The 12,578-nt window shown below is 48.2% G+C and overlaps 2 protein-coding genes across 6 annotated transcripts in view; both read left to right on the top strand.

Moving 5' to 3' along the window:
* The window catches only part of SH3TC2 (SH3 domain and tetratricopeptide repeats 2), a 317,636-nt gene that overhangs the window by 212,643 nt on the left and 92,415 nt on the right, over positions 1–12,578 (top strand). The window lies entirely within an intron of this gene.
* STK10 (serine/threonine kinase 10) overlaps positions 1–12,578 on the top strand; it is a 52,560-nt gene that overhangs the window by 8,444 nt on the left and 31,538 nt on the right. The window contains exon 2 of the mRNA XM_083872084.1: positions 7,336–7,500. Within this exon, the coding sequence (XP_083728210.1) occupies positions 7,336–7,500 (165 nt within the window). The remainder of the gene's footprint in view (positions 1–7,335; positions 7,501–12,578) is intronic.

The following is a 12,578-nucleotide window of genomic DNA, read 5'->3' as shown; positions in this document are numbered from 1 at the left end:
AAGGAATTGTACCCTGGTAGGATGGAGATGTCCAGAGCAGCTGTAGATGCTCCTGGATCCCTGGAACTGCCCCAGGCCAGACTGGATGGGATTTTGGGAAGGAATTGTCCACCTTTGGGAAGGTGGAGATGCCCCTGGCACAGGTGCCCAGAGGAGCTGTGGCTGCCCCTGGATCCCTGGAAGTGCCCAAGACCAGGTTTGGATGGGATTTTGGGAAGGAATTGTCCCCTGGGAAGGTGGAGATGTCCAGAGGAGCTGTGGCTGCCCCTGGATCCCTGGAAGTGTCCCAGGCCAGGTTTGGATGGGATTTGGAGTTTGGAAGATGTTCCCTGCCCAAGGCAACAAAATGAGCTTTAAAAAGGTCCCTTCCAGCCCAAATCCTTCTGTGATCCCACAATTTAACCCGCAATTCCTGGAAAGGGTGTCACAGAGAGATGTTAATCTGCCTGAGTTAAGTTTGGAAAAGAAACGGGAAGGAAAACAAAAGCAGGGGAAGTTTGAGCTGATTGGCCACCAAAAAGACATAAGATCAAACAACTGAACAACTGGAGGGTTTCATTTAAATCTTTTCCCTTGGGATGGTTTAACAATGTTAAACCTGGTTGAACTTTAAACTCGATTTTCGCTTTCAGCTGATGAAACGTGGGCTGTGCTCCATCCCTGCCCAGTCTCGGTGTGACAGGGGACAGGGACAGCTCTCCGTGGCCTAAATATTTTGGCAATGACTTCAGTGGCACAGCCCAGATTTGGCACTGGGAGCTGCGGGCACAGAGCTCAGAGCAGCCTCTCAGCCCCCAGCACGTGGCAATTGTTGGTGCTCAGGAAAGAAAAAATCTCCTCCCTCAACATGTTATTATTTTTTAATGTTTTGTCTCCTGAGAAAGCACTTCCCTTGGAGAAAAGGTGATTTTTTTTGTCCATGAGGTGCTGTTGATGCTTGGAAATGTGAGGTTCTCATGAGTGTCAGGGCAAAGTCCTTGTGGCTGGGTGTCCCCAAAGGATCTGGGGGGAATTATTATTATTATTATTATTATTATTATTATTATTTTATTATTATTATTTTATTTTATTTTGTTATTATTGTTGTTTAATATTTATTGTTTCTTAACAAATAATGTTTACCATTTAGCAATAGTATTGTCTAATAATATTTATTATTATTCAATTTAATGCTTATAAATAAATTAAAATATTATTTAATAGTAAGAAAATTATAATTCATAATAATAATTCAGGACAGCCTTGGCCTGAATTCCAGAGAGAAAAAAGAGATTCAGCCAGAAGAGCAGAGGCACATTTTGCTCCCTTTCCAAAAAGAGTCTGGCTGTGCCATCCCCAGGCATAATAAATAGATTTACCATTTATCAATAGTATTGTTTAATAACATAATAATAATAATAATAATAATAATAATAATAATAATAATAATAATAATAAATTATTATAAATAGATTAAAATATTAATTGAGAGCTGCTCCTGCTGGAGCTGAATTCTCTGCCTTCTCCTTCTCCTGCCTGGGGACAATCCCCTCAGTGCCACCTCCCAGGCTGCACATGGAAATCTCCCTGAGTCCTGGACATTTCTCACCTCCCTGGAGCTCATGGCTTCATCTGCTCAGCCAAACTCTTGGGAGGTGGGAGAGGCAGAGAGGAGCTCCCTGTGCCCAGCAGCACCAGCTGGTGTGGGTTGTCCTCAGATTCCTGTGCAGTGGGGAGAGGCAGCAGTGCTGGGCAGCCCTGCACATGGGGAGGACTCAGTGCTTTATTCCCCTACCAGGACCTTGCTGAGCTGATTTTTCAGCCCAGGGAGAGGGGCTGGAGGCAGCTCTGTCACTGCCAGCCTCAAGCCATTCTTTGGCTCTTGGGTGTTGCAGTCATTCAGTCCCTGCTCTCACAGCCCTCTCTGGAGCAGATTTGTTGCAGGAAGTTGCTAGGAAACTCAGAACTGGCTGGGTGGCTTTTTTCCCTTTCCTTTCCTTTTATTTTTTATTTATTTAATATTTTATTTTATTTTATTTTAATTTAATTTTACTTTATTTTTTGTTTTGTTTTATTTTATTTTACTTTATTTTATTTTACTTTCTTTTACTTTTTAAAATTTTATTTTATTTTACATTATTTTATTTTATTTTACTTTATTTTATTTTATTTTATTTTACTTTATTTTATTTTATTTTTTTATTCTATTTTACTTTGTTTTATTCTATTTTCTATTATTTCTATTATTTATTATTATTATTTAGTATTTAGTATTTAGTATTTATTTTATTCTATTTCTATTATTCTATCATTTTATTTTATTTTATTTTATTTTATTTTATTTTATTTTACTTTATTTTATTTTTATCAACGCTGTGGCACTCTCTGAGTAAATCCCATCCCAGGAACCCTCACTCAGAGCACCAAGCTCTTCCAGGCACCAGAAAGACAACTTGAAAGATATTTCGTGCTTTCAATTCTGAGTGCTGAAGATGCTGGAACTCCCCCTGTGCTCAGACCTCGCCTGTTTATTCACTCATGTCTCCTGGGGCTGTGCCTGGTCCCTGGGGGTGGCTGTGACAGCACAGCCCCAAACCCTCTGTCTGTGCAGGGTGTGACACATCAGGACCAGCTCTGGGTCTTCTCAGCTCTGCCCCCACCTTTGCTGAGCTTTCCAGGCCAGGAGAGCTGTTTGTGTGTTTTATTTGACCAGCAGACAAGGCTGGGGCTGGAGCTGGGGCTGCTCCCCCTGCTCTGAGCCTGTCAAACCAAAGGAAGGCATTTCTGCTTTTTTAATGTTTTGAGGTTTTGTTATTTTTTTTTAATTTTTAACGGTTTTTAGGGTGTTTCACAAGCCACTTCCCCTTCCCTCTTGGCTGAGATGTTGTCAGAGCAGCGGGGCTGGGGCAGGGCTGGGGCAGGGCTGGGGCAGGGCTGGGGGCTGTGGGGTCAGGACTGTGCTGGGGCAGTACTGGGGGCTGTGGGGTCAGGACTGTGGGGTCAGGACTGTGCTGGGGCAGGGCTGGAGGCTGTGGGGTCAGCACTGGGCTGGGGCAGGGCTGGGGGCTGTGGGGTCAGGACTATGGGGTCAGGACTGTGCTGGGGCAGTGCTGGGGCAGGGCTGGGGCTGTGGGGTCAGGATTGTGCTGCTGTCCCTGTCCCAATCCCACCAGCTGCTCTGGTTGGTGGCACCAGGGCCTGAACCCCAAATTGAATTCCTTTAGGGTGACAAACTAAAGTGGTTCTGGGGGGTCTGTAAGGTTTGGAAGGCATGGGATGGTTTGGGATGGGAGGGACCTTAAAGGTCACCTCGTTCCACCCCAGCCATGGGCAGGGACACCTTCCACTGTCCCAGGTGGCTCCAAACCCCAATGTCCAACCTGGTCTTGGACCCTTCCAGGGATCCAGGGGCAGCCACAGCTTCTCTGGGCACCCTGTGCCAGGGCCTGCCCACCCTCCCATGGAACAATTCCTTCCCAAAATCCCACCTAGCCCTGTGGGAAACCATTTCCCCATTCCTGAGCAACAATATCTCTCCATTTTTTTTTTTTTTTTTTTTAGCCCTTCAGGCCCTGCAAAGCCACACTGAGGTCACCCCAAAGCTTCTCCTCTCCAGGTTGAACAACCCCAAATTTCCCACCCTGTCCCCACAGGGGAGGCATCTCCATTCCACAATAATTAATTATTCCACACCAGCACCAGCACCAGCAGCCCTGACTCCATCCTGGCTGCTCTGTGTTCGTTTATTGATGCCCAGAGCTCGGGCCAGGTTCATCAGGAGACAATTAATCATGAAATAATCCCTGGGGGAGAGGTGAGGGAGCAGAGTCACACAGTGGGGTGGGGCAAGGCTCAGCTATCACCCCCCAAATGCAGCACCCCTGGCACCTCCAGCCTTTCATTTGGTGATATCTGAGACATCAGCTCTCCTGGCACAGGGACAAGGCTGGCGAGGAGGGGAAGGAGAGCTCACACCAAAAATGTGGTGGGAGATACAGGCTGTAAAGGATGGTGGCTCGGGGAGTGTGAAAATTACTTTTTTTGGTAAATTTTAAGAGATAGATTTAATAAAAAATTAAGAGAATTAGGAGATAAAAAAGCAAAGTATGGCTGGGTGACTCGGCATTGAGCCAAGTCCACACTTTGCTCTATCAGAGACATTCATTAAATACTTTTTCTATTGCATCAGTTTGATGAATATTCATATTTTTCCATAAACTGGTTTCTATATTTCAGGAACTGTTTTGCATGGTCTTTCTTTGGGTTCACCTTTTTACAACATGTGCCTTTCATGGCTGTGTCTTTATTATCACTTTCAGTTTGGGCTTTGGTTTATGCTCTTTTTAGATGGGAGATGCTGATAGTTGGTGTATCAATAGCAGAGTCTTCTTTATGTGTTTATTGGATGTTATTTTGACCAAACAGAGTTTAAGCAGACTTATATCAACTACTACCACTATGCCTCATTTTCTTTACTAAAAGCAGAAATAAAAAAACTTATATCTTATATCTTTACCACAATGTTATTAATCATACGGCACAGATTTTGCGAAAAGCCAATTTTATATTACACATTTATAACAGGGGAGGCTGCAGAGGAACTCTCAGTTCTCCTTTCAGTGAGTTCAGGCAGGGCTTTTCCCCTGCCTCACCTAGAAACTGAACCATCCAGCCTTCCTGTACCGTGTCCTTTCCAGGCCTTAAAATAGTTCCTGTGTTTGTGGCTCATTTCACAATAGCCGCGGGCTGAGTCACAGGCAGAGCCACTTGTGTCACCCCTCAGCTCCATAAACCTGAGCTCAGATTGTCCTCTCTCTGCCTTCCAGGAGCAAATCCTGCCCCATATTTCCTGCCATTCCCAGGGGAGTTTGGGGAGAGCAGGAGCAGCACCCGCTGTGCCCCAGAGCTCTCTGCAGGGAGATCCTCAGGGTTTGTTTCCTGTTTGTGGCTCCTGGCCTGGCTCCCTGCACTGGTTTACTGAGTAACTTTTATGTGACATTTGTGGAATGCACATTCCAGCCCCGTTCCTGCAGCGACCTGTGGCCGTGGGATTGCTCAGGGCTTGGTGGTGGCCAAAAAAATGATTTTTTTGAGGTTTAAATGAGTGTGATGAACCCTCCTGAAGTTTAGCAGCACCTCCTGGGCACCACTCTGGTAGATCTCTTTTTTCTTTTCTTTTTTTTTTTTTTTTTTTTTTTTTTTTTTTTTTTTTTTTTTCTTTTTCTTTTTTTTTTCTTTTTTTGGGGTCCCTTTGGAGCTCATGGGTTCCCTGAGGAGCTCACAGGTTCCTTGAGGAGCTCATGGGGTTCCTTTGGAGCTCATGGAATCCCTTTGGAGCTCATGGGATCCCTTTGGAGCTCATGGGATCCCTTTGGAGCTCACAGGGTCCCTTTGGAGCTCATGGGTTCCCTGAGGAGCTCACAGGTTCCTTGAGGAGCTCATGGAATCCCTTTGGAGCTCATGGGGTTCCTTTGGAGCTCATGGAATCCCTTTGGAGCTCATGGCATCCCTTTGGAGTTCATGGGGTCCCTCAGGAGCTCATGGGGTCCCTGAGGAGCTCAGGGACAAGGAAATGGGGAAGGGTCGGTGAACGGGGCAGAAATGCAGAGGTAACTCTGTCCTGAGCACCAGGCAGTGCAGGGGGGTCCTGGCTGGTCCCTGGGCTGGTCACCCATGGGGACAGCAGTGACCAAAGCCAGGCTGGGCTGTGCTCACTCCCCCAGCACAGTCTGGTTTGCAAACCCTGAGCCCCCTTAGCCCAGCTGGGTGCTCTGCTCCTGGAGGATTATCCTGGAGAATAATTCCAGCCTCCTGCAGGGGCTGAGCTGGGGGGCCCCCACAGTGGGAAGGGAACCTGCAGGGGAAGCCCCACCTCTTCTCAAAATATTTACTTCCCCTCCTGGGCGCCCTCCCGGCTCCTGAGTGCAGAGCAAACACTCCTGGGGCACCTCTGGCTGTCCTTTGGGAGGGCTGAGCTTTTCCCTGTGCTCCTTCCCCATCTCCCCCTGCCCTGCTCTCCATGTGGGGCTCCCTTGGTGAGAACCTGAGCTGAATAAACCCCATCATTCCTCCTGCAGGCAGCAGGAGCTGCTGTGCTGCCTTTGGGCAGCCAGCCCAGGTGGAAATGGATTTGTCCCCTGTGGTAAGGACACTCTCTGTCCCTGCCAACTCCTGGAATGCAGCAAGACATCAAAACACAGCAAAGATCCCTCATTTTCCTTCCCTCTGCTCTGTGATTCCCCCAATGTTCCTTCCTCCCCTCCCTTGGTGGGTGGTTGTGCTGTGTGAAGCTGCTCAGAGGGGCTGGGGGTGTTTGCAGCAGGGATTTATCCTCTTGTGAGCTCCCCCGAGGGTTTTCCAGACACGGAGATGGAAACTGGAGAGTGAGAAGGAAAAGTCACCAGCAGAGCTTGGCCGGCTCCTCCAGGGATTCCATCCACACTGGGAATTGTTTCCCTGGGAGAAGTGGAAGGGAAAATAAAGGGGGGAGCTGGAATTGTGTCAGTGGGGAGCAGTGGGTGAGCTGGAGGGAATTCTGTGGCCGCTGACTCAATGAATGTCTGGCTGCTCCTGAGTCAGCAGCTCCTGTCTCACCCCTGGCCCACGAGTGACACATCTCCTGGTGCAGCTGGACTGTGAATTCTGCCAGGTTACAAAATCACTGAGGCTGGGAAAGGCTTTCAACATCATCGAGTCTAATCCGTGCCCCATCCCCACCTTGTCCCAGAGCACTGAGGGCCACATCCAGGAATTCCCTGGACACTCCAGGGATGGGGATCCAAACCTCCCTGGGCACTGCCAAGGCCTGAGCGCCCTTTCCATGGAGAAATTCCTGCTGCTGTCCACCCTGAGCCTCCCCTGGCCCAGCCTGAGGCCGTTCCCTCTCCTCCTGTCCCTGTTCCCCACCTGGCTGCACTCTCAGATTGTTCATGGCTGCATTATCTGCACAACTCAGGATTTCTAGCAATTCACCTGTGATATCATCAGAGAGCTTCTATACTTTTGAGGTTTTCTTGCTTCCTTTTTTTTTTTTTTTCCCCACGCTGCAGACAACAGGATACATCTCCTTTCCTAAAAATTTCTACATCTCCTTTCCTAAAAATTTCTACATCTCCTTTCCTAGAAATTTCTCTTTATGATGGGAAGTGGTTTGTGCTTTGGAGCCTGGAGGGGGGAAGGAGCATCCAGCCCCTCTGTGAAGCTGTGGGCAGCTTTAGGAAGCAGAAATACCTCTGCAGTTTCCCCTCTGATGTGTGTGTGGTGGCTGGGGCCAGCCAAGCTGAGCAGGAATTGGAACACCAGGAATTCTGTGCTCCTCACCTTTCTCCGGACTCACTCAAGTTTTTCCCCTTCCAGGCCAAGAACAAGGAGACGGGAGCTTTGGCAGCTGCCAAGGTCATCGAGACCAAGAGCGAGGATGAGCTGGAGGATTACATGGTGGAGATTGAGATCCTGGCCACCTGCGACCACCCCCACATTGTCAAACTGCTGGGAGCCTTTTACTGGGATGGCAAACTCTGGGTAAGGCCTGGGGCATCCTCCCTGCTCACAGCCAGGGGCTGGAGCAAAACCTCAGGAGCTGCTTCAACATCAGAAATGAATCATGAGCTGCTCACTCTGTGCTCAGGGCCTGGATTTTCCCTTTCCAAACTCTCTTCTAACTAAAGCTGCTTGTAAAAAAAAAAAAAAAAAACCCAAGGGAAGGCTCTTCACAGGGAAGCTGGAGTTCTGGTTTTTTCACAAATTAAGGTTTTGTAAGTGACATTAGAAAAATGAAAATTGTTTAGGATTTAGAAAATTAGAAAAGTGTTTAAGGGTTTGTTTCCACCGTGAAGGGTTTGTAAATAACCAATAATTTCCCCTTTCTTTTGAAGCCCCTCTTTTAAAACTGGAGTTACTTTAAAAACTGATTTTCTGCATTTGGGGCTGATTTGTGGCTCAGAGACACAGAGCTCCATTTCCCGTGGCTGTGGAGGTGCAGGGACATAAAATGCAGTCGAGTGGGTTGGTGCAAGGGCTGGAACAGCAGGTTCCTGCAGCTCTCTCCCCCAGCCCAGCAGGTTTAGATATTGTTTTTTATTCCCTCTGCTCTCTGGCAGCAGAGGAAGCTGAGCGTGAAAAGCACCTTCCCGTGCTCTGAGCAGGGGATGGAGAGGCTGAGAATGAACCTTTGGGTGCTCAGGTAACTCTGGGGCTGTGTGAGGATGGTGGAAATCAGGTGAGCAGGAGGATTTCCCAACCCATCTCCTCTCTCAGCTCCTCCTTTAGCTGCAGGAAGTGGCAAAGAGTGAGTTCAGCAGCTCTCTGGTGCTTTTTTTCCTTCCTGTTTTTAATGTTTCAGATGCCTTTTGTGGCCTCTTTGGGTAAATTTGATAGAGCTAAAGGAGAGATTTTGGGACTAGCTGAGCTGTTGGGGCTGAGCTGGGATAGCACAACCCCAGCCTGGCTCATCCCTGGGCTGAGCAGTGCAGGACAGGGATGTTTCACTGGGTTCCTTCAACAAACACCTTTTGCCATGTTTAAACACCCCTGGGACACCTGAGCTCTCTGGGACACCCAGCCTGGGGTGTTCCTGCTCTGCCTGCAGATCTCCAGGGAGCTGAGCTCTCCACTTGGTGTTTTGGATGGATTCTGAGCCCTGGGTATGTTAAAGAGCAGAGTAAATATGTGCTCTGCTGAGGAAGGGAAGGACAAACATCCCTCTTAGGAGGGGATCGGGATTTGGATGGGTTGCAACTGCAGCAGGATTAGTCTGGGCTGAAGGAAAAAGGCAAACACCCCCTGAGCTGGGCTGAGAGATGAGGCTGCTTTATCTTTATCTGCCACCCTTGGATTCACCTCCCTGCCCTCCCTGCATCCTCCAGGAGGGCCCTGCTCCTTCTCTGAAATGTCATCACCCTCCCCTTCCCTCTTTTCCACCTCCTCCCTGTCCTGGAAAGCTTTGCCTTCCTTCCTTCCTTCCTTCCTGGAGGGAAAAGGGATTGCAGAGTTCCTGGGCTCTGCCTTTGTCAGGGAGTGGTTTGTGATGTCACAGTGCTCCCAACCTACTAAAAAAAAAAAAAAAAAAAAAAAAAAAAAAAAAAAAAAATATCCAACACTGCAACAAGAGCCTCCTGTCTGGGGCAGGATCTGGGATTCTGTCAAATCCACCAGGGCAGGATCTGGGATTCTGGGATTCAAATCCACCAGGGCAGGGTCTGGGATTCTGTCAGATCTGGAATTCTGTCAAATCCACCGGGGCAGGATCTGGGATTCTGTCAAATCCACCAGGGCAGGATCTGGGATTTTATCAAATCCATGAGGGGAGGATCTGGGATTCTGTCAAATCCACCCTCCAGCCCCAGCCATTGTTCTGGGAGCAGGATCCTTCTCTTTATTTAATTATTTGAAATTTGCATTTCATTGCTCAGCTGGTTTTATTAACGCTCCAGTGTTTTCCTGGCATAGAGAGGAGTCACTAAACCAGGCTGTTTTACTCCTGCCAGGCTTTTAGTCCCTACCAGGTTTTCCCCCAGAGTCAAAACCTTCCTCTTGTTGGTGACCAGCTCTGCTGGGAAAAATCTGCATCCAAATACAAACACCAGCCTTTATTGCTCTGCCCACATCCCATGCTCATCCCTGTCTGTGCACTTGTTTGAACCAGCATTTTTTTCCTGGATCATTTGCATGCTGAGTGCCTGGATTCTCAGAGTGGCTCTGGCTAAAAAACTTCTGGGGATTTGGATGTTCCTGTCTGGTCGGGAACCCGCTGTGCTTCCCTTCCAGCATGGGAAGGGAATATTCCAAGTGAGCAGGTCCAGATGTGCCCAAGCTCTTGGATGGCAGCAGCTCTTTGGTTCTTGAATAATTCACCAGCAGGTTGGGCCTGAGAGGGGCTTTTTCCTTGAATTAAACAAGGAAAAATAGTTTGAGGAGCTCTGGTCCTCCTGAGCTGTGTCAGGTCCCCGTGGCTCCTGTGCTCCAGCAGCCAGGAGGGGACATCAAATATTTATGGAGTAAAAAAAAAAGCCTTTTCTGTGCAAAGGGGAAGTGGCTCATCCTCCAGCAGCTGCTGGGAAATCCACAGCATTGCACAAAGCAGAGGATCCCTCTGGGGTTTGTACCTGTTTGGCATCGAGTACAAAAGGAGGAAAACCCCATTTTTGTGTGGGATGGAGCAAAGCCCACTGTGAGCAAGGGTTTGGAGAAGCCCAGGAATTAAACTGCTGGGGGTAACAGCATCCAGCAGGAACTTTCCTGGCATTGGAACCCTCTGCAGAGAGGCTGTGCCCTGCCAGCAGCTCCTGTCTCATTCCATCCCCCTCCAGCTCCTTCTCTTTGCTCGTGGCAGAGGCCAAGAGGTTTTGTGCTGGTTGAGAACAGCCCAGGGAAGCTGCAAAACTGCCCTGGTGGGAGCTTTCAGGATTTTATTTTATTTTATTTTATTTTATTTTATTTTATTTTATTTTATTTTTATTACAAGCCCCAAGGCGTTTTGTGTTCTTTTGCATAAATTCTGGCTTGCTGGAAATGGGGGCACCAAATGAAAGCTGAGATTTTCATCTTTTTTTTTATTTTTTTTTTTTTTTTTTTTTTTTTTTTTTTTCCCAGAGTTTGGTTTGAGTCCTTGTGGTTGGGACACATTTTAAAATCTCTTTTCCTGCAGTGTGAGGCAGGACTTGGACACACAGAAGCAAATCCCCCCTCACCCAATATAACACAGCTTTTAAAATGGACTTTTTAAAAAGCTATTTGTGGCTTAGGAATGGGACTTGCTTGCTTTGAACAGAATTCTTACTGATAATTATTACAGCATGGGAAAGAAACACAACAGCTCTTGTGTTTTGTGTCCATCTCAAGGGCTGCATGTTTGGGAGAGGTTGTTTCTTTTTCCCCCTCTTCCAAAACAGCAACAAAATAAAAAGAAAAAAAAGACTCAGGGGAAGGGAGGAACTTTTGATGTGCTGCTGAATCCCTCTGCTGTTTCCCAGTGTCTCCTCCCGCAGCCAGAGCAGCGATAAGAGGAGAGGGGAGGAGAGTTTATTTTAGTTTAGTTTAATTTAGTTTAGTTGAGTTTGCTGTGAAGAACCTGAAGTTTCCTGCAGGAAAACCTCTGCTCCCAGGGGATGGTGGCTGTGCCCAGACAACCCAGCAGGGCAGGAAACCCAACAGCCTGAGATGCTCCAGCCCTGAGTCTGCAGGAACCTCTAGAAATGAATTAAAATATCATTTGGTGTTTTGGGGGGGATAATTTTCTCGGGAAGCCCTGGGGGATTGTCTCTCCATCCCTCTCCCTTTCCCTGTCCCATGTTACCATGGAAAAAAATGGGGTTTTTTTAATAAACAGGCTTTTCCTGGAGCTGAGAGCAGGGATTGCTGTGCAGTGCAGGTGACCCCACCTGGCTGGGCCCTTTGGGGAATGGTTCATTTCCCCAGCTCAGGGTTTCTCCAGTGTGTGGGTACAACCTCCTGCAGCTGGCACAGACACTCCAGCTCTTTGTGCTCCACAAAACCCCTTTGCATTTTCCGTGGGCAGGCCCTGACCTGCTCAACCAGGCACTTTTGGGATCTCTCCCCCCCTTTGATATGGATGTCGACTGGAGATTTGGACATTCTTGAAAATCCTGTAGCATAAAGAAATGTTCATTATCCCATGCTGGGCTATGTAAAGCATCTGCAGCCTTTGCTTCCCCGAGGTTGGCAATACCTTTTCTTTAAAACAAACAGAGAAGAGAGAGCTGGTAGCAGGATCAGATTCCCTGCAGTTTTCCTTAGCCAAGGGAGGTTATCACAACTGCCAGGGAGGGATGTCCTGCAGGGTGAGCTTGGCTGGATGCCCTGGGGATGTGTTTGCAGGCTCAGTCCACAGTCCCTGAGGGATCCCACGGCTCTTTGTGTCCCTTTCAAGCTCCACTTGGCAGCAGAGCTGCAGCCCTTCCTCCTTGGCCTCCTGCTCCTGGATGGAGCTTTGTCCCAAACTTCCCCCAGAAGTTCTTGAACTTTGTTGTTTGCGGCTGGCGGGAAAACCCAGGAAAACAAAGAGATCCCAAACTTTGTTAAACAGCTCCTCAACCTCCTGTTAGGAACAGCAATCCTTCCCTTTCCCCTTTGCCCCAGCTGCAGGAACATAAATCCCAATCCCTCCTGGGACACGCAGGGCTCGGGATCAGCCCCGCTGGGAAAAACAAAACCAGTGTGGGGGTGAGGTTGGCTGGACCGGTTTCCAAATTCCTACCAGTCCAGAATTTGGGCAGAACTGCAAAACACCCCCAGGAACTCGAGCAGGGTGGGCAGATATCAGCAGCCATGGTGACAGGGCATCGCTGGGACATCCCAGTGTCCCCAATAGGGACATCTCAGTGTCCCCAGCAGGGACATCCCACTGTCCCCTCCCTACCCTCAGGGACAGCTCCTCATCTTGGCCAGAGCAGCAAAGTGGAAAAAGTGATGCAGCCCAGTGGGTTTTGGTTGTTTTTTTTTTTTTTTTTTTTGGCATTTTCCTGCATTTCCAGGGTCAGCAGTTTGCTGTTGAGAGCAGCATTAATGGCAGTGGGTGGTGGTCACTTCTGCTGCAGCTCTGGGGCCGTGTCTGTGCCAGCTGGGATGGTGTGGTGACAGAT

Source organism: Zosterops lateralis (assembly GCF_965231275.1).
Source record: "Zosterops lateralis genome assembly, chromosome: 14".
Taxonomy (NCBI): Eukaryota; Metazoa; Chordata; class Aves; order Passeriformes; family Zosteropidae; genus Zosterops; species Zosterops lateralis.
Note: the sequence above shows the minus strand (reverse complement) of the source record. Positions and strands in the feature narration are given on the sequence as shown.